Raw genomic sequence first — 17,204 nt, forward strand, 5'->3', positions numbered from 1 at the left:
TGTGGGTCGCATGGTATGCGTGGATGCAGAATGATGTCCTGGCCACCGGCATCATGTCCTTCGTCATCCACGAATTGGTCTACTTCGGCCGCTCTCTTCCGTGGATCTTCATCGATAGCTTGGGTTTATTCAAGAGATACAAGATTCAAAGTGTAAGTGACAAGCCTAACACCTGGCACTAGCCGAAATCAACCCAATTCCAGCCGCCATCGAAACTAACATCCTGCTTCAGAGCAAAGTACCTTCCTTACGCGAGCAATGGGATTGCGCCAAGTTTGTGCTTCTGAGCCACTTCACCGTTGAACTTCCTCAAATCTGGTATGTTCCTGCCCTCGACGGAGTGGTATTCTACCTGACATTTGCCTCTCAGACCCGATTGAGTATTAACGGCTCTTCTAGGCTTTTCCATCCAATGGCCCAGTTCTGCGGTCTATCAACATCGATTCCTTTTCCATCTCCCTGGACTATGACATATCAGATTGCAATATTTTTCGTGATGGAGGACACTTGGCACTATTTTATCCACCGAGCTCTTCATTGGGGTCCACTCTACAAGGCTATTCACAAAATTCACCATCAGTATTCCGCACCATTTGGTTTGGCCGCTGAATATGCTTCTCCTATTGAAGTGATGATTCTCGGCTTCGGGACCGTCAGCTGCCCGATCCTCTGGTGTGCTTTCACCGATAACCTGCATATTCTCACTATGTATATCTGGATTGTGTTGCGCTTGTTCCAGGCTATCGATGCCCACAGTGGCTACGAATTTCCATGCAGTCTTCACCATTTCTTGCCTTTCTGGGCTGGTGCTGATCATCACGACCTCCACCATGAGAAATTCATTGGGAACTACTCAAGCAGCTTCCGCTGGTGGGACTACCTCCTTGGCACCGAATACACTGCGGATGCCCTGAAGCGTCGAAGAGGGGAAAACGTGAAGGCGAAGAAGACACAATGATCTGAACTTTAGCAGTGACGGTCTGCCTATTTTCTCTTCAATTTGGGCGTTGGCTCCGTCTGGAACTATTTACCTGATAAATGATAGCCTTTCTTATGGTACTGTTCAAGGGTTGATTTATCATGACTAGACTTAGCTAGTCTTCAAAGTGTTGAAACTAACTGGTCTTCTAAACATCGCTAAACTCATGCTATAGCCGAGAGCGATCCATGGCAAAAGATGAAGCGGCCCGTCTCGATTAATATACGATTTGTAGTGTGGCTCTGTGATGAGAACTAACTCTTCGAACAATTTTAGAAGAACCAGGAAGCAGGTCAGCTGAACATTCCGAGGACCTGACCTGAACATTGAGGAAAATCTTCGCCTAATCAGGATGTTCAGGACCCACTTTCTTTGTTATAACTTATGGATAACTTATAAGTTATGGTATTACAGTAAATCTCCACACCTTCTCCATCATCTTTTCTTGCATCAGCTCCTTTATTGCTTTTATTCCATTCAAGATCTCCTTATTATTATTGTTAAGCGCTTGATAAGTGCTAAAAAAGAATTAATATTATAGTCTTTATTAGTTAGATAATATTATTAAGAAACTGATTTTCAGTGTGAGCTCTTTACCCCGTATTAGTAGATCAGACTACATAGATCAAAAGCTGTTTCAAGTTCTCGATAGCTGCCCAGGTTTCTAGGTCATGTCGGTATCACCAAATTATTTGATCAATTTACGTTTAGTGTGATTAGTTGTTAATACAGTTATAACTATGTTAAAAACCTTTATCTCAGCTACCTACTGATGTTCCATTGTGTCTAGTGTGGTGGCTGGCTTTGTTCACTTTACGGCCTTTACTACATTGTCCCAATTTTCTTTCATTCAAATCCTGCCCTCTTTCATCTCCCCCACCGCGACGGTCTCGGTAGTCGATATCAACACTTACACACCTTCTTTTGGGAAATTGAATATAAATCCATGGATCTCCCTTCCTTCATATAGCAAAATTTCAAGTTCTGCGATATTCATTCGATCGAAGTCCCAACTATGATATATTCCGCCGATGTGTCGTCTATAGAGGACTCAGAGGAGGGAAGAACATCACCCGAATCATCACCGTCGCCCCTCCTTCTCTCCCCTCCACACAAAGAAAATGCCATACCAATATACAGTCTCGCGGATTCCACATCAGATCAAATGATCGACAAATCGACAGAGACTCTCATCCAAACTCCTATGATAACTACTCCCCGACAATCACAATCTCCAACAAGGAACCTCGAAGAGAAAATTCCCGCGATCATCAGAGAAACCCCCGTCGAAGACGAAGATCCTCCAACTCCAACGCCCATCTACAACCCGAGTCCCTCTCCGTCTCCTCCTCCACTTCCATCCCCTCGACCCTCTATCGAAACACCAGAACCTCAACCCCCAGCTGAAACAGCGGAACCGCAGATACAAAACAAAGACAAGGAAGGAGGCGTTCTAGAAATTTATCCCGCAAAAACAGAATCCGACCTTATCACCGTACTCCACTTAATAACAGACAGCATCGCGCAACAAAGTCAAATAGCCACGAAATCCATCCTCTACAATCCACTTTATTGGCTTCTAATGGTCTGTCTATTCCAATATCTCTACCAAGCTCTTTACTACGACACTGTGGATTGGATCATTATTCTTGTTTTGTGGTCAGCAATTTTATTGTGCAGTAGAAGTGGTGTGAAGATCTTGGTCAGTGGGTATATTGATGAAGCGGAGAAAGTGGGGAGGTGGAGTTGGTTATTTGGGGTTGAGTGGATCACGAAATTTGAATCGGATCGCTATCAGCATTCTTTTATTGATCGTTCCGGTGCTTTTGATTTGAGGACTTTGGTCTGGGTTTCTCTACGAGAACTTTGGGTGCGTGTTCCTGGTGGTGAGGTTCGATATGCCGAGGACTGGATGAAAGTTCGGAAGAAGAAGAGGGATGCTAAGAGTCGTAAAAATTGGAGACGAGATTCCGATTCTCCGATGATAGGATTGGGTTTATCGACGAAAGGGAGAAGTGATTGGGAGAAATATAGTGATGCGGAAAGTATTCAAGTTGCTGCGTCTGAACCGACAAATGATATGGAAATTGAGGGTCTTGCGGATGGCTGGCTTCGTGATATGATCTTCGTTGCGGCATTCAAAGGAAAGATCGCTGCTGCGCTGGTTATGAGAGCGATACCCGTTGATATGGATGTCGTTGGTACAGCACATGCTTCTGCTCCCTTGTCTTCTGGGATGGGACAATATGTGCCGGGACATGTTTACCGATGGAAGGCAGTTATTCGAGCATGGACTGTTCAGAAAGGATATCGCGGTTTTGGCATTGGGAGGAATATTCTGCAGTATGCGGTCGAGTATACGGTGGATCGAGGCTGGGAAGGACCCGAGTTTGCGGTCGATCACGCCAATTCGCTGCGCCTGTTACCAGCTTTCTTGAATGGAAAGGTGGACCGCATGGAAATGAAAGCGAGAGAGATGCTTGCCGACGATATTCAGACATATAAGCGTCTTATTAGGAATAGATATAATTGATGTTTTCGACGCCAGCCTTTCATTTTAAAGTTCTTGAGTTGGTTAGTAGACAAAACTTGTAATTTGACGACGAAATCGATCTAGCACTTGGGTGAGATCACTATAGCACCAGTTCTGCTGAGTGTGTAATATTTCAAAAATACCTTCCCTTATTGACTTTCTTTTTGATGGTGCCCAGGTGAGTTCCAAGGTTCCAAGGTTATGCCGAAGCCTCACGTCCCAACAGTGTCATATTACGCCAATTTGTTATCTCCATCATACAGCCTCGATTTTGGATATAATAATTCGAAATAATTGATTCCAGCTGCTGACTAGATTTGTAAGAGTTTGGGAATTGTCCAGGCAAAAGTAATCGCTTTTCGTGGTTTCCCAAGCCTTTTTAGAACATCCTCCTTAACTACTACTACATCCACAATCGGAAAAAGAAACAGACAAAACAAAACAAACAGGCTGGCCTGGGGGTGTTCATTGCCAGCCTTTGAAGAACTATGCAGCGGCTGAACTACTAGTACGTCAACCTCCAATAACCTTTATGCTGGGGGATCTTTCTGTTGCCAGTGGGATTGCATTATATTGAAGTTTTTATCTGCTTCTTGAAATGTTTAAAACTGGCAAACTTAGTAAAGATGCCCAAATAATGGATGTAATGTATAATATTGAAGCTTTTGGATTTGTAGCTGCACACTTTTATGGGCGATAATCCATCAGAGAAGGATATTGGCTTATGTTGAAATGCATAGGACGTCCAGATTTCTGCGATATCAACAGTTGAATAAATGCCAGTGATTAACTTAGTGATAAATTCCTATCAACAAAGAGCGTTATGAAGACTCTTGGGCGGATCCAATCTTATACTGACTCAGAACCTCGGGGTCGGTACTCATCCTCTCCTGGACCTAAAAATAGTCAGTAACAAGTTCATGCATGTAATCGAGGAATCAAGTAAACATACAACATCCAACCCACCAACCATCTCGCCATCAACCCATAGCTGGGGATAGGTAGGCGAGTCTCCAAATTCCTTCAATCCCTCTCGAACATCATCATCCGTCAAGATATTAAAGGACCAGTATTCAATACCACCTTCGTTCAGACTTGCAACAAGCCGTCGGCTAAAGTGACATGCTGGGAATTTGGGTGTTCACTTCATGAATAACATCACCGGCGCAGTTCGGACTAGCTTTTCCAAACATATCAAAACAGTTGCTAGCTGCTCGGGTGACAGAGCCGGCTTTGCTGGAGTGGCAGGAACCAGAGAGGTATTGACGCCGCTATATCGTTGTATAGCACTGTTGATTACTGTGAGATTGGTTTCTTTGATCGACTCAAGGACCTCGCCACTACGCAGGAACAGAATGCAGGGGGCTTTGGAGATTCCGTATTCTTTTGCGATTTCTAGGAGCTTTTTGGCGTTGATGTTCAGGAATCTGATTGCTGGTGGGGTGGTTGCGGGGCATTGCGAAGCGAGGGAGGATAGTAGAGGACCCAGTTTTGTTGTATATGATGTCCATGGAGTATAGAAATGGAGGACAAGGAGTGTGGATGGTGAGGTTGATTCTATATAAGAGGAGAGCTCGGGCTTGGAAGTAATCTCTATAGTGGTCGACATGGTACTGGCATCTTCTGTTGAATAGAGGGGAGTGGGCATACTGGGGCAAGAGTCGACGTCGAGTGACAGACAAATGTGAAAGATTAAACTGAACCTACTACACAATGTTTGAGACTGATTTGGGACCAGAGCAGTGGGACAGAAATTGTGCACAACCAAGGAAATGGATATTTCTCAGCCACGAGAATACCCCTCAATTCCTCTTCCGTGTGTCTCATGCATCTCGTTGATAAATGTATCCATTTGGTCGAACCTTTACTCCACGTGCACGAATCACTCTTCGCAACGCCACAACTACCTCGCACTTGAGTTTGGAAATCCCTCAAGATACCATTGGTTCACTGAAATTCACAAACATCGCTCAGCGAGGCGATGGGAGCACATATTAATCTCTCAATACTAGATCGGGATACCTCGGGCGGGATGGAGTATGAGGGATTGCACAGATAATGGAAGCTCTTTGACCTTGAGCCAATCATAATATTTCGATTGGGAAGAACGTGTTCTGCAGAATGGATCCACTCGCGGAGCTGCATGTGTATACGTTGCACAAAATACAACGGACCTCGGAGTACATCGAGTGATGACTGTGGATCGAGGGCCGTCATTCTTGCGGGAACACACAGCTATTGGTATCAACTAAAAAGTGAATCGATTGATCTCTCACGAGCCTCAAAATCTCAGCGGGCTTTTAGGGGGAAAGAACAGGGACTTCCGATAGCGCTGACATCATTTTCGCATTTTAGTTTACGAGTGCTATGCAGTTCACACAGAGCTAGTCCGATTAAGCAGTGATCTTCAAATCTTCGAAGCCCCCAGATTGGGGACTGCGTCCATCGTCATCAATTGACAACATTAAAGTTGGGCATGAGCTAGCGAGATGCATCTGTGCCCCCGGAATTTACTCGGTGAGAAAAATTCACGGGGTATTCGCTCGTATAAATAGTAGTTCAGCACCTCCTCTCGGGTCAAATGACTCCTACTCATCCATCAATCTTATCATCCTTGAAACACCTACTCCCATAGCGACCCTTTCTGTCTGCATCATGCCCGAGTATAAGGTTACTTTGAAAACCCCGGGTGGTGATCAGACCTTCCAGTGCAGCGATGATACATTCATCCAGGATGCAGCCGAGGAAAACGGCATCGAAATACCTTATTCATGTCGTGCCGGCGCATGCTCTACCTGCACGGCACTTCTCCTCTCTGGGACGGTTGACCAGGTCGATCAGAGTTTCCTGAGACGATGATCAGATTGAACAGAAGTTTGTTCTCCTCTGCGTTGCCTATCCTACGAGCGACTGCGTCCTTAGTACCGACAAGGAAGATGATTTGTACTAAGATGATGGGCCACTGGTATGATTCGTGATCGCCTAGCTCTCTGTATGGTTATCAATAACTACTCGCATACATGTAGGAAGACAAATCCCCGTAACCCAGTCTCGATACTTCTCCGACAGCGGATACATGAGAGCAATTATGTGCATTATTTGACCTACATATGGCCTTAATGTACAGAAAGCTGGATGTGGTCTACCTAGTGTCGATGAATTAAAACATTTAATCTATATTCAACAGATCCCAAGCCTGGGGCATGTGAATAGGACTGGAATGGATTACGTGAATTCATTAATTTCAAGTCGAAAGTGTCCCTTTCTCGTGCTTAGAACAGTGGTGAATAGTATCAAGGCACTTCCCGGCTTCAGATCATCGTAGGGCTTGGAATACCCGAGAGTGAATCTGCGCCTATATCAGTGGGTCTAGCCTGATGGTTCCAAATTACGGTCCTCGCAGCTGCCCAAGCCATGCAAACAAGTACCTCAAAAATCAATTATTACATCAGGTCGACTGTTGAGTGGGACAATTATTAAATCCTAGTCCAACTGTATAGATTCCCATTAACAGGATGGATACTGATTATTGGCTGATTGAATACTGAAGAAGCCTTGGAAGACAATAACATATTTAATGTGGAAGGTGAAGGATAGGCTTTCTGATGAAGATAGTCAACTGGTCGGAAGAACCCGCTAAACCGAACTTTGACAATTTGATGCCTGAGGAGTCCATTCAAATCAGTCATCACTCTGGGCAAATGAACGCACACATCTAAACCAGAACAACAGACAAACCCTTTAAGGACACTTCATAAAATCGAAAATCGGGGAACCACTTGCTGGGTATAAAAATCAATCATGGCGCGCAAACCCGCGAATTCACCAAATGATCCCTCTCAAATAGCAACCATCATGCTATCCTGGCACGCCCTCGAGCTCATCTCATGCACCACTCTCCAAACTCTCTGGGCAGGCTACGGCCAAATCTGCGCACTTAACGTGCGCGCTACAACCGATAAAGCTGCCGCAGATTTATGTCAGCTCTGCGGGACGGATTTACAGGGCGCAGGCTCTACATTTCCTCTTATCTTGAAGCTCATTTCACCGCCAAGCCATAACCGCACTGCGGATGAGGGGCATTTACGGAAAATGTTAAGTTATGAGGTTGAACAGTACTTTTACAGTGAGGTTGTTCCGATTCTCGGTGATGAGGTCGCTGTTGCGAAATGCCTTGCCTCGACGAGGTATTTAAACGCCGATGGCCCGAGAAGAGATGGTCAGGAGTTGCTGGAGGGCCTGATGGCTACTATTATGGTTGATCTGCGTCCTGCATTCCCTGTTTCTGGTGGGAAGAGAAGTGCTCTGAGTCAGGTTCAAGTCCACGGAGCTTTGGACTGGTTGGCTCGTTTTCATCGGAGGTCGTGGGATTTGTTACCCCGTGTCTTTGATGGATATGTCTTGCCACCTTTCGAAGAATCAAAGCGCAGAGAAGGAAGTGGGAGTGGCGGAGATGGGTTATGGCTCAATGGAGGTTATACTTATCTTGCCACGAGGCGTATGGAGTATCGCTCTTTGCTCCAGGATTCGGGTTCAGTGTGGTGCGAGGCTTTGTGCACCAGAGTGTCTGATGAATCGCCGCTTTCGATTGCTGAAATGGTGGCGCTAGTCTTGACACCATGCGGCCGGGATATTGAGTCGTATATTCATGGAGATGTCAAGTCCGAGAATCTATTCACAACAAGTGCGGGAGATGGTGTGGCGTTTTTCGACTTTCAATATGTCGGGCTAGGACTTGGAGCCTGCGACCTGGCGAAACTGTTCACATGCTCAGTACCGATGCATATGCTTGTTGACGATGAGGACTATGTGCCCGAGCAGCTGGCAATGTGCAAGGGCGAGAAAGAACTGTTGCAACGGTACCACTCCAACCTACTTCAAAACAAAGGGTCAGAATTTTACGAATGGAATGAATTCTGTCGACACTGGGAGACAGCACTGGTGGACTGGTGTAGATTCCAGGCATCCTGGGGGTTCTGGGGCAACACAGAGTGGCTCGAAGCCCGCGTACGATCAATATTGAGTGATCTGGAGTGGTTGGCCTGGTTAGATAGAAGTGTTAAAAAGTCGCAAAGATTAGACGGCGCATTTGCTACCTAGAGTTGCAGTCAACAATTGAACTACCAATTCGGGCAAATGGATTTGGTTCGAGATGTCGATATTTCATGTGCGAACGCCCACGTTTCTGACTAGAGATGTGGAGATCGTCTAGCTCATTAACTGGCATCTACTCGGTCGCAGCTAAAAACCACCCAAGGTTGAAGGCCAATAGGACCAGCAACCCGAGGGTACGTCAATTGACTGACATGTTCAGTGAGGTTCGGATATAGTTATATCCACCCATGAACATGTCAAGGAGCGTCAAGCACTCGGGCGAACATCGGAAGAGCAATTCGAACCCCACATCCCAACATCTCTATGCCGCTACAAATTCGCCGAATGGAAATAACGCTGTGACATCAGTGTACACTATAACCGATCTTGGCACCTTGTGAACAGGATCATACACACATATGGGCGACCAATCCCCGACAGAAAGCCGACCAAAGTTCCGAGCGACCCGTTAACTCCAGGTTCACTCTGTCAGTACGAGCTGGTAGATGACCTGGCTAATACCCCAGAAAAAAAACGCATTTTAGCCAAAATACAAGCTCAATCGAGACATTGACATTGGGATAGGGGTCTCTTGGAACTTCTATTTACCGGTTATATAGATACCGGCTACAGAGTTCTTCTATGATGCCGGGGGCGGCGGGAGAGGCGTGGTGGCCCCGTCTGCAGGGTGAAACCAAAAATTCAACAGGCTAAATTAGCTGACTTCATCCGTGGAGACGTGGAGTTCGGGAAAGGGGATTGGTTGTTGGATCCTGAGCTACTAGTCGCTAGGTTGGTAGTTGAGTACGTTCTCTCGTCTCGTGTCTGTGTGGAGTTATCGCCCGATCGAATCATCATGAATTAATTTCTCCTTCGGGTTCCTGCTGGTCTGTGGGATTGCTACCCTGACACGGCAAACGAGATGCGAAAGGAACTTTTCATCTTGTAAGATTCGAGTTGAACAGGTTCAGGTTCGGAGATATCAATTTGTTCAACACAGCCAGAATAATTCAACTCAGTGTCTGTTCAAACCCCTACATCCTCCCCATCTCCCCACCTCTCCACGAGTCTTCCGGTGGGAATAGCGCGGGGTCCCCAGGGGGTAACTCCGTAAATATGCCGGAGAGGAAGTGGATCGGCTCTTGAACGAACCAATGAACCCGCAATTCGGCATCCCCTCATCCCGCGGACAGGATTTGGCCCCGGACTGCGGCTGATGCCGACAGGGTCAGGTTCAGTGCAAGCCTCAACTTCGCAATTAGCCAGGGGGAACAATAGAAGTGGTTAAAGTAGGTTGGAATTATAATATCAACGCCTTTTCCAGAGAACCAAAAAATGGCAAAAGAGCATGCTCCCCAGACCGAGCACAATCCCGAATCAACTCCGATTTATCCAGAGTTCAATTCAGGCTTGGCTCTCCGGATAAATGCCTCGATCCAAGCCCCGTATTGCGCACGTCCATCATACATCGGCATTCAATGACCACTGGTATCCACAGACCACCGGGTTTGTCACCTTCCTTGTATGTCCGCACTGATCATTTCCGTATGTATGCTCTCCCCGAGCCGGCTCAGACGGCGCGTCGGCTATGGAGTTGTAGGACCCTCCAGGAAGCTTGGTCAGTTTGACAAAGTGGGCTGACATGGTGGACTTTTTGGAACCGGTCCGGCCCCGTGGGGATAAATCGCTGGGGAAATTATCCAGTCGTTTGCACAATTTGCTGGATGAATAAATAGAGCGCAGATCCCACTTTGTGGTTGAATTGTTGAAGCTTGATTTCTTTTTTGAGCTGCCAGACCTATCTTATCGTTCATAGAAGACACCAAGAGAGATCTGATTACCTCGTCATGGCTCCTCTACCAGGTGAGACGGCCATCTCGGCAAAGCGAGCTGAGCTCGCTGGTAAGACTGGTATCTGGGGATTGCTCAGCAATAAGAAGACCTCGTTGATTGGACTTTTTGCTTCGCTTGGTGGTCTTGTGTATGGATGTGAGTACAGGAAATTCTACTGGATTGATGCGACAGGTAGCTGACGATCACAAGACAATCAGGGAATGTTCGCCCAGGTCTTGACAATGAAGTCGTTCCAGGATGCCGTATGTACCCCCGATCTCTGCTAGTCGACTTTATCTGACGCGAAAAGACAAATGGATATGCCGCCACAACGAGTATTCAACAGGGAATGTTGACGTCGGTTCTTGAGCTGGGTGCTTGGGTCGGAACGCTCATCAACGGATACCTCGCTGATAGACTTGGTCGACGTGTGACGGTTTTGGTTGCTGTGGTTGTTTTCTGTGTTGGTGTGATTGTTCAAGCTTGCACTCAGAATAAGGACTATGTCTTCGGGGGTCGATTTGTTACTGGTCTCGGTGTCGGTAGTTTGAGTATGGTTGTTCCGCTGTACAATGCTGAGTTGGTGAGTTTCGCTGGGATTGAAAAGTGGAGAAACATATTGACTGAATCATGAAGGCACCACCTGAGATTCGTGGATCTCTTGTCGCGGTTCAGCAATTGGCAATTACGTTTGGTATCATGGTCTCATTTTGGGTAAGTATACTCCGCTGTGTTTGGTCTCAACCATATTGACTCAGGCTCTTTTAGATCGGTTATGGAACCAACTATATTGGTGGAACAGGGGATGGGCAGTCAAAGGCATCCTGGCTTATTCCCATCTGCATTCAAATCCTGCCCGCCGTCGTCCTCGCAGCGGGTATGATGCTGTTCATGCCGCAATCTCCACGTCACCTTATGAACACTGGCCGGGAAGAGGAGTGCTTACAGACTCTGGCCCGCCTGCGAGGAGCCGGCACCGATGACCTCTTGGTCCGGATTGAGTTCTTGGAAATTAAGAGTTTGCATTTGTTCGAGGTTGAGACCGCTGCTGAGAAGTATCCACACTTGCAGGATGGATCATTCAGCAGTAACTTTAAGATGGGCTTGAATGACTACATCTCGCTGGTCACTAACAAGTCTCTCTTTAAGAGAACGGCTACTGCAGTATGTGTGGCTTCTAATGAAATTCTTGACGGACTTTGGCTGACTCTCGCAGTGCATGATCATGGTTTTCCAGCAATGGAATGGAATTAACGCTATCAACTACTATGCGTAAGCCTCCCACGTCTATCATGTTCAAGCGTTGCACTGGTATACTAATAGAGTAAATACTAGTCCTTATATTTTCCAAGAGATGCAACTTCCCGGAAATACCACAACGCTTCTCGCTACCGGTGTGGTCGGTATTGTCGAGTTCCTCTTCACTATCCCTGCGGTGCTGTGGGTTGATCAGATTGGTCGAAAGAAGATCTTGATTTCTGGCGCAGCTGGCATGGCCATTTGCCATTTCATCGTCGCTGGTATCATTGGTTCTTATCAGCACTCATTCGGAGAGCACCGCGCTGCTGGTTGGGCAGCCATTGTATTTGTGTGGATCTTTGTGATCAACTTCGCCTATTCTTGGGGTATGTCACTCTCGGTCATCTAAAATCGGGAAAATATGATACTAATTCTTGATTAGGTCCGGTCGCATGGATTGTCACATCCGAGGTTTTCCCATTGAGCATGCGAGCTAAGGGTGTCAGTATTGGTGGTAGCAGCAACTGGGTAAGTCTTCCTGCCTTTGCCATTTTACTACTAAGCTAATACGTCGTTTAGCTGAACAATTTTGCGGTCGCTACTGCTACATCTCCCTTCGTCAGCGCCTCCACCTTGGGCACATTTATCTTCTTCGGGTGTGTGACCACGGTCGGTATCGCCTATGTGTGGTTCTTTGTTCCTGAGACTATGGGCCGAACTCTGGAGGAGATGGATGAGATTTTCGGATCGACTGGTCTCGCAGCCTCTGATGCTGAGCGCAAGCATCGTATTGAGAGTGAAATTGGTCTCCTTGCCCTTGTGGGCGTCGAGTCCGCCGACATGGTGAAGGAGAAGGAGCTGGATGCCTCCCATGATGAGAAGATTGTAGAGAGTAGCGAAGCGCCGCTTGAGTCGCACACCGAGACTCACGCAGAAACATTTGTCGAAAGCACCAGTCAGTAGAGGGTGCTTGGCGATGAAGGCTTCAGTAAGGAGTTTGAATACCTTACGACCGGTATCTCGACATGTGCAACCTTCTCAGCTCAAGATTCGTACATGTGAAGACTTGAAGCCGCGTGGACGTGTGCGTGTTTGCTTGGCTCGGTACTCGATCAATGTATGGTCATACTATTTTTATACCCAAATTTGACCTTTCTATTATGAGGACAGTTCGCCATCTGGTTGGCAGTCGAGTGTCCTGAGTCATATCTATGTGTTGCCGCTCAGGCTCGGTGAGGCTACTCAGTCCAACTTTTCTATTTTGTACTAATATCAACTTTAACATGGATTCCGATAGCAAAATTTTCAATACTCAGGATTTAACAGCCCTATAATAACGTAAGGTCTAGGCATCCACATAAATCTCAACCCCTTTTCACCCCATACGGCGATCCTGGGGTCCCTTGTTTATTGCATAACCAATAATCCCATAGGCTGAACGGGCCCAATACGAAGATCATCGCTTTTCAACCAAGCTGAGTGGCTGTGACAAGTAACTATTGTATGAAATCATGCAATAACGCTCATCATGCAGCGGATGCATCACAAAAAGATTTTCCCTGCTTATTACTATGTATAGTAGTGGGTCAAGTCCCCTTTTCCCCACAATATAATGAGTGTTTTTGAGTGTATTGGTTGTGTTCCGGACTGACACTCCAGTTTGATCAATTTGACCAGTCAGATTCAGATGTCTTACTTGGCTCCCTTTGAACCATTTATATACGAAACTCCAACCACTCTTTTTTCTTCTCACCTTTTTTCTCTTCTTCGATTCAGGTTACAAGTTTCTCACTTACAATCCGCTCTGCCAAAATGTCTACCACTACCACCTCTACTACGTCCTCCGCCTCTGCGACTTCCACAGTCTGCACCGGAAATGTCTGGGAGCTCCCAATCACCGATGCCGCCTGCGGCTCCAGGATCACCGGCAACATGACCACTGTCTTCGATGACTGTTGCAAGGGTGATAGCCCCGTGAAATACGATGGCGATTGTGGTGTCTACTGTCTCGCTCAAGAACAGACCGTCAGCGAACTCCTCACCTGCCTTCATTCCAAGAGCAACGACTACCAGGATATCTTCTGCAATGACAAGCTGAATGCTACTGCTACCGCCGCTGCCACAAGCACAAAGTCTACCTCAACCTCTACTGGAACCAAGACCAGTACCGGAACCTCCACAAGCACTTCCACCAAAAACGCTGCCGTTGGTGCTCAACCTGTCTCGACAATGGGACTGGGTGTTCTGGCGATGCTGTTCTGCTCTGCTGTCATGGGAGTTGTCGCATAAATGCCTTCACATGGGATCGAGTCTGTTTGGGCTTGTGCTGCGCTACGCTCTCTGTAGGATGGATGGGTCGGAGGGTTGATGAAAAATGATTTCGGGTTGGAACGACGGTTCTTTTCACAATCATATGACGTATGAGGCATTTCTTTCAAATGTTTGTTTTGTATCAGTACTTTGCTTCGAGCATATGCTTTTAATTCAAGCGTTCAATATGTTTATTCAATGCCCTGTCAATTCTTCGTTGTTTTTTTTGCTAGGATTTCCCTTCCGGTTTAGGCTTCTCTGTTCCATCATAGGATATCTTGCATATGTCTAACCCCTTGCTATTGTGCGTAGAGTTTAGCCTTGTATCGACAACAACTAGCTCTTTTATTTTCTGGCAGGGAATAGACTCTTGAAGAAACATGCTTGTGCACGCTAGTCACTTCCCCGGATTCAATGGAATAATTCCGTCCGAGGGTGTGATCTGCTTTCCCCGAACTCATATAATAGAGCATTTCAAGTTTGAACCAGTGGCACCATTATACCGCAAACTAACTAGTTCTCCTTTGATAATAGCACGTTCCTCTAATTACTTGAAGAATCAACCCAATCGCCAATAAGGTCTACGTCACGGTCTTCACAATTCAGTATTATCCGCCCACAAATCATCGTCTCAGGATCCGGCGGATCGTCGCGTTAGTGGCATGCAGTTGCAATTAGTTGCATTTTCTCCTCATTTATCCTTCCCAGATAGGTAAATTTCCGTAGTTCATAGTATCACATAGTGAACATAAATAAATGGTGTTATTTTAAAATGTGCATGAATTTCCACATTTTGGTAGACTGCGGAATTTCCACTGTATCTAAACCAGTCATGATGTTCTCCAGGCTTCCAAGTTGTTTACTGTTGGCGTCATTTGTTCAAGTTCATGCGGTGCGACATCACCAACGATCCGATAATGGAGTCGCAAAGACACCGCCCATGGGGTAAATCTTGTTTCCTCATCTTGGGATCCTTGATTTTGAATGTTCAGCTGATCCTCCCTAGATGGAATTCATACAATCACTACTCCTGTTCCCCCAATGAGACTATAATACACTCCAATGCTCAAGCGCTCGTCGATCTTGGACTGGCTGATCTGGGCTACCAATATGTGACCACTGATTGTGGATGGACAGTCCCTGACCGTCTTGCTAACGGCTCCTTAACCTGGAATGCAGAATTATTCCCGAGTGGATTTTTCGCTCTTGGAGACTTTCTGCATAATCTGGGATTGCTGTTTGGGGTTTACGAGGATGCGGGGGTTGAGACTTGTTCCACCACAGCAGCTGGGACCCAAGCCGGTAGTTTATGTGAGTCACCACTGGCATGCAATACGTGTGCTTCTTTCATGTGATATGAGGTTACGTTCATGTCACTCATATGACGCGTTGCGACCTTGGAATACATCCGAGTACTACGTCACTTCATAGATTCTGACTTGAATCCTAGATCACGAAGCCCAAGATGTAGCTACATTCAAATCCTGGGGTGTCGATGCTCTCAAATACGACAACTGTTACTCCGACGCCGCAACCGACTACCCGGATACAGACTACACACCTAGTGTTTCCCCTCGCTATCACTATGAAAATATGAGCAATACACTTGCCGCGCAAGACGAGACGATCCTTTTCCAGATTTGTGACTGGGGTGTTGACTTTCCCGCTCTCTGGGCTCCAGAGTTAGGAAATACTTGGCGTATTGCCAACGATATCATCCCAGATTGGCGGACAATTTTCCGTATTTTGAATCAGGCTGTACCGAATACACCATTCGCTGGCTCAGGACAATGGCCAGATCTTGATATGCTGGAGGTTGGAAATGACGTATTCACGACTCCTGAGGAACAGACACATTTCTCAATGTGGGCTATTTTGAAGAGTCCCCTCACTATTGGTGCGGCGTTGAAGGACGATGCTACTTCGATTGCGGAGTCATCGCTTGAGATTCTGATGAACGAAGACGTTATCGCGTTTAATCAGGATTCACTGGGTGAGAGTGCGAGTTTACGAAGGAGATGGACCGAGGATGGGTTTGAGGTTTGGAGTGGCAGTCTTGAGGGTGAGAAGACTGTGGTCGCGTTGATCAATTGGGATGATGAGACAAGGGATTTGACGCTGGATCTCCCTATTGCTGGATTTCAATCTGCTGGCTTGGTCAAGAATATCTGGGCTAATGAGACGGTTGAAAATGTGAAGACGACGTACTCGGCCTTTGTTGAGGGACATGGAGTCATGCTTCTGGAGCTTGGAGATACTACTGAAGCTGGAACTTATTCAACCAGTCTTTTTGGTTCCTCGACTGGGTGAGTGCTTTATGAATAGAAGGAAGAGCCCTGGCTGATATCTTACAGAACAGAGACTACTTTCTCGTCTGTCTATGCCAACACTACCAGTTCAAAGTACACCATCGACATCATCTTCACTAGCTCGTCCTCGAAGGCAACTACTATAAAGCTGAGTAGCTCGACAAACACAACATCAAAGAGTGTCTCGGTTCCAGCTTCTGGCAAAACAGTTTCATCGACTCTATCCTTAACTGCTGGCTTTACCAACACAATCACAATCGAGTCATCGCTCACGATTGAATCCATCAAAATCACATCTCCCACAGGAACGTACTATACAGGCAAAGACTCATTCACTTTATCCGGAGACGCCATAATTGAGGACTGCACCAACGGCACAGTCACAGGCTGTGCGCCAGTGGGATACAAGATCGGGTACATCAGCGCCTCAAATAAAGCAACGGCAACCATCAAAGCGACAGTCTCAAGTGCCAATGGTACCGAAGCAAAGTATATTGAGCTGGACTATATCAATAACGACATTGCGCTCTCGACTTCGTGGGACTGGGGTTCCAATTCTAGGAACATCACTGTCGCCTTGAATGGTGGCTCGCCAGTTCGTCTTGAAGTTCCGCTTTCTGGGCGCCACAGTGAGCTTTATAGTGCCGGATTGGGGTGGTGGGATACTGCCACATTGGGTATCCTGGTGGATGGATGGAAGGATGGCGATAATGAGGTTGTTATCGCCAATGCGGCGGATACAGATGTATCTCAGACTTGGGGTGCGGATTTTGTGGGATTGAGGTTTTATGATTAGGAGTAAGAAGTAGCACTCCATAGGATAAGGTAAATGGATACTCCCATTGTGATGGATGGACATTTTTGACTTCCAAGGTTCAAATTTGAAACCATTTACTTGGCCATGTAA

General features: G+C 46.5%; 9 protein-coding genes across 9 annotated transcripts; 7 read left to right on the forward strand and 2 right to left on the reverse strand.

Annotated features, from left to right (window-relative positions):
• Positions 1-53: 53 nt before the first annotated feature.
• Positions 54-958, forward strand: N7483_012608 (sterol desaturase family protein; the record flags this gene model as incomplete). Its single annotated transcript, XM_057096035.1, has 3 exons — positions 54-152; positions 233-318; positions 400-958. 3 exons carry the CDS (start codon positions 54-56, stop codon positions 956-958), a joined length of 744 nt encoding a protein of 247 aa, XP_056942006.1.
• A 1,186-nt stretch (positions 959-2,144) lies between these two features.
• On the forward strand, positions 2,145-3,512 carry N7483_012609 (GNAT family N-acetyltransferase; the record flags this gene model as incomplete). The annotated part of the gene is made up of 1 exon (XM_057096036.1): positions 2,145-3,512. One exon carries the CDS (start codon positions 2,145-2,147, stop codon positions 3,510-3,512), a length of 1,368 nt encoding a protein of 455 aa, XP_056942007.1.
• An 821-nt stretch (positions 3,513-4,333) lies between these two features.
• On the reverse strand, positions 4,334-5,160 carry N7483_012610 (thioredoxin; the record flags this gene model as incomplete). The annotated part of the gene is made up of 3 exons (XM_057096037.1): positions 4,334-4,408; positions 4,465-4,637; positions 4,704-5,160. 3 exons carry the CDS (start codon positions 5,158-5,160, stop codon positions 4,334-4,336), a joined length of 705 nt encoding a protein of 234 aa, XP_056942008.1.
• A 1,007-nt stretch (positions 5,161-6,167) lies between these two features.
• N7483_012611 (ferredoxin) lies at positions 6,168-6,371 on the forward strand (the record flags this gene model as incomplete). The annotated part of the gene is made up of 1 exon (XM_057096038.1): positions 6,168-6,371. The coding sequence occupies one exon, from the start codon at positions 6,168-6,170 to the stop codon at positions 6,369-6,371; it is 204 nt and encodes a 67-aa protein (XP_056942009.1).
• A 942-nt stretch (positions 6,372-7,313) lies between these two features.
• N7483_012612 (uncharacterized protein) lies at positions 7,314-8,612 on the forward strand (the record flags this gene model as incomplete). The annotated part of the gene is made up of 1 exon (XM_057096039.1): positions 7,314-8,612. One exon carries the CDS (start codon positions 7,314-7,316, stop codon positions 8,610-8,612), a length of 1,299 nt encoding a protein of 432 aa, XP_056942010.1.
• Positions 8,613-10,067: 1,455 nt separating this feature from the next.
• Positions 10,068-10,250, reverse strand: N7483_012613 (uncharacterized protein; the record flags this gene model as incomplete). The annotated part of the gene is made up of 1 exon (XM_057096040.1): positions 10,068-10,250. One exon carries the CDS (start codon positions 10,248-10,250, stop codon positions 10,068-10,070), a length of 183 nt encoding a protein of 60 aa, XP_056942011.1.
• A 203-nt stretch (positions 10,251-10,453) lies between these two features.
• Positions 10,454-12,641, forward strand: N7483_012614 (Major facilitator superfamily domain general substrate transporter; the record flags this gene model as incomplete). The annotated part of the gene is made up of 9 exons (XM_057096041.1): positions 10,454-10,595; positions 10,650-10,702; positions 10,750-11,022; positions 11,076-11,153; positions 11,208-11,603; positions 11,656-11,711; positions 11,763-12,064; positions 12,121-12,206; positions 12,258-12,641. 9 exons carry the CDS (start codon positions 10,454-10,456, stop codon positions 12,639-12,641), a joined length of 1,770 nt encoding a protein of 589 aa, XP_056942012.1.
• An 849-nt stretch (positions 12,642-13,490) lies between these two features.
• N7483_012615 (uncharacterized protein) lies at positions 13,491-13,967 on the forward strand (the record flags this gene model as incomplete). Its single annotated transcript, XM_057096042.1, has 1 exon — positions 13,491-13,967. The coding sequence occupies one exon, from the start codon at positions 13,491-13,493 to the stop codon at positions 13,965-13,967; it is 477 nt and encodes a 158-aa protein (XP_056942013.1).
• Positions 13,968-14,905: 938 nt separating this feature from the next.
• N7483_012616 (alpha-galactosidase D) lies at positions 14,906-17,093 on the forward strand (the record flags this gene model as incomplete). Its single annotated transcript, XM_057096043.1, has 3 exons — positions 14,906-15,299; positions 15,439-16,294; positions 16,343-17,093. The coding sequence occupies 3 exons, from the start codon at positions 14,906-14,908 to the stop codon at positions 17,091-17,093; spliced, it is 2,001 nt and encodes a 666-aa protein (XP_056942014.1).
• Between the last annotated feature and the right edge of the window lie 111 nt (positions 17,094-17,204).

This window comes from Penicillium malachiteum (genome assembly GCF_028827825.1).
Source record: "Penicillium malachiteum strain IBT 17515 chromosome Unknown utg000005l:1.0-9002435.0:326005.0-9005861.0, whole genome shotgun sequence".
Taxonomy (NCBI): Eukaryota; Fungi; Ascomycota; class Eurotiomycetes; order Eurotiales; family Aspergillaceae; genus Penicillium; species Penicillium malachiteum.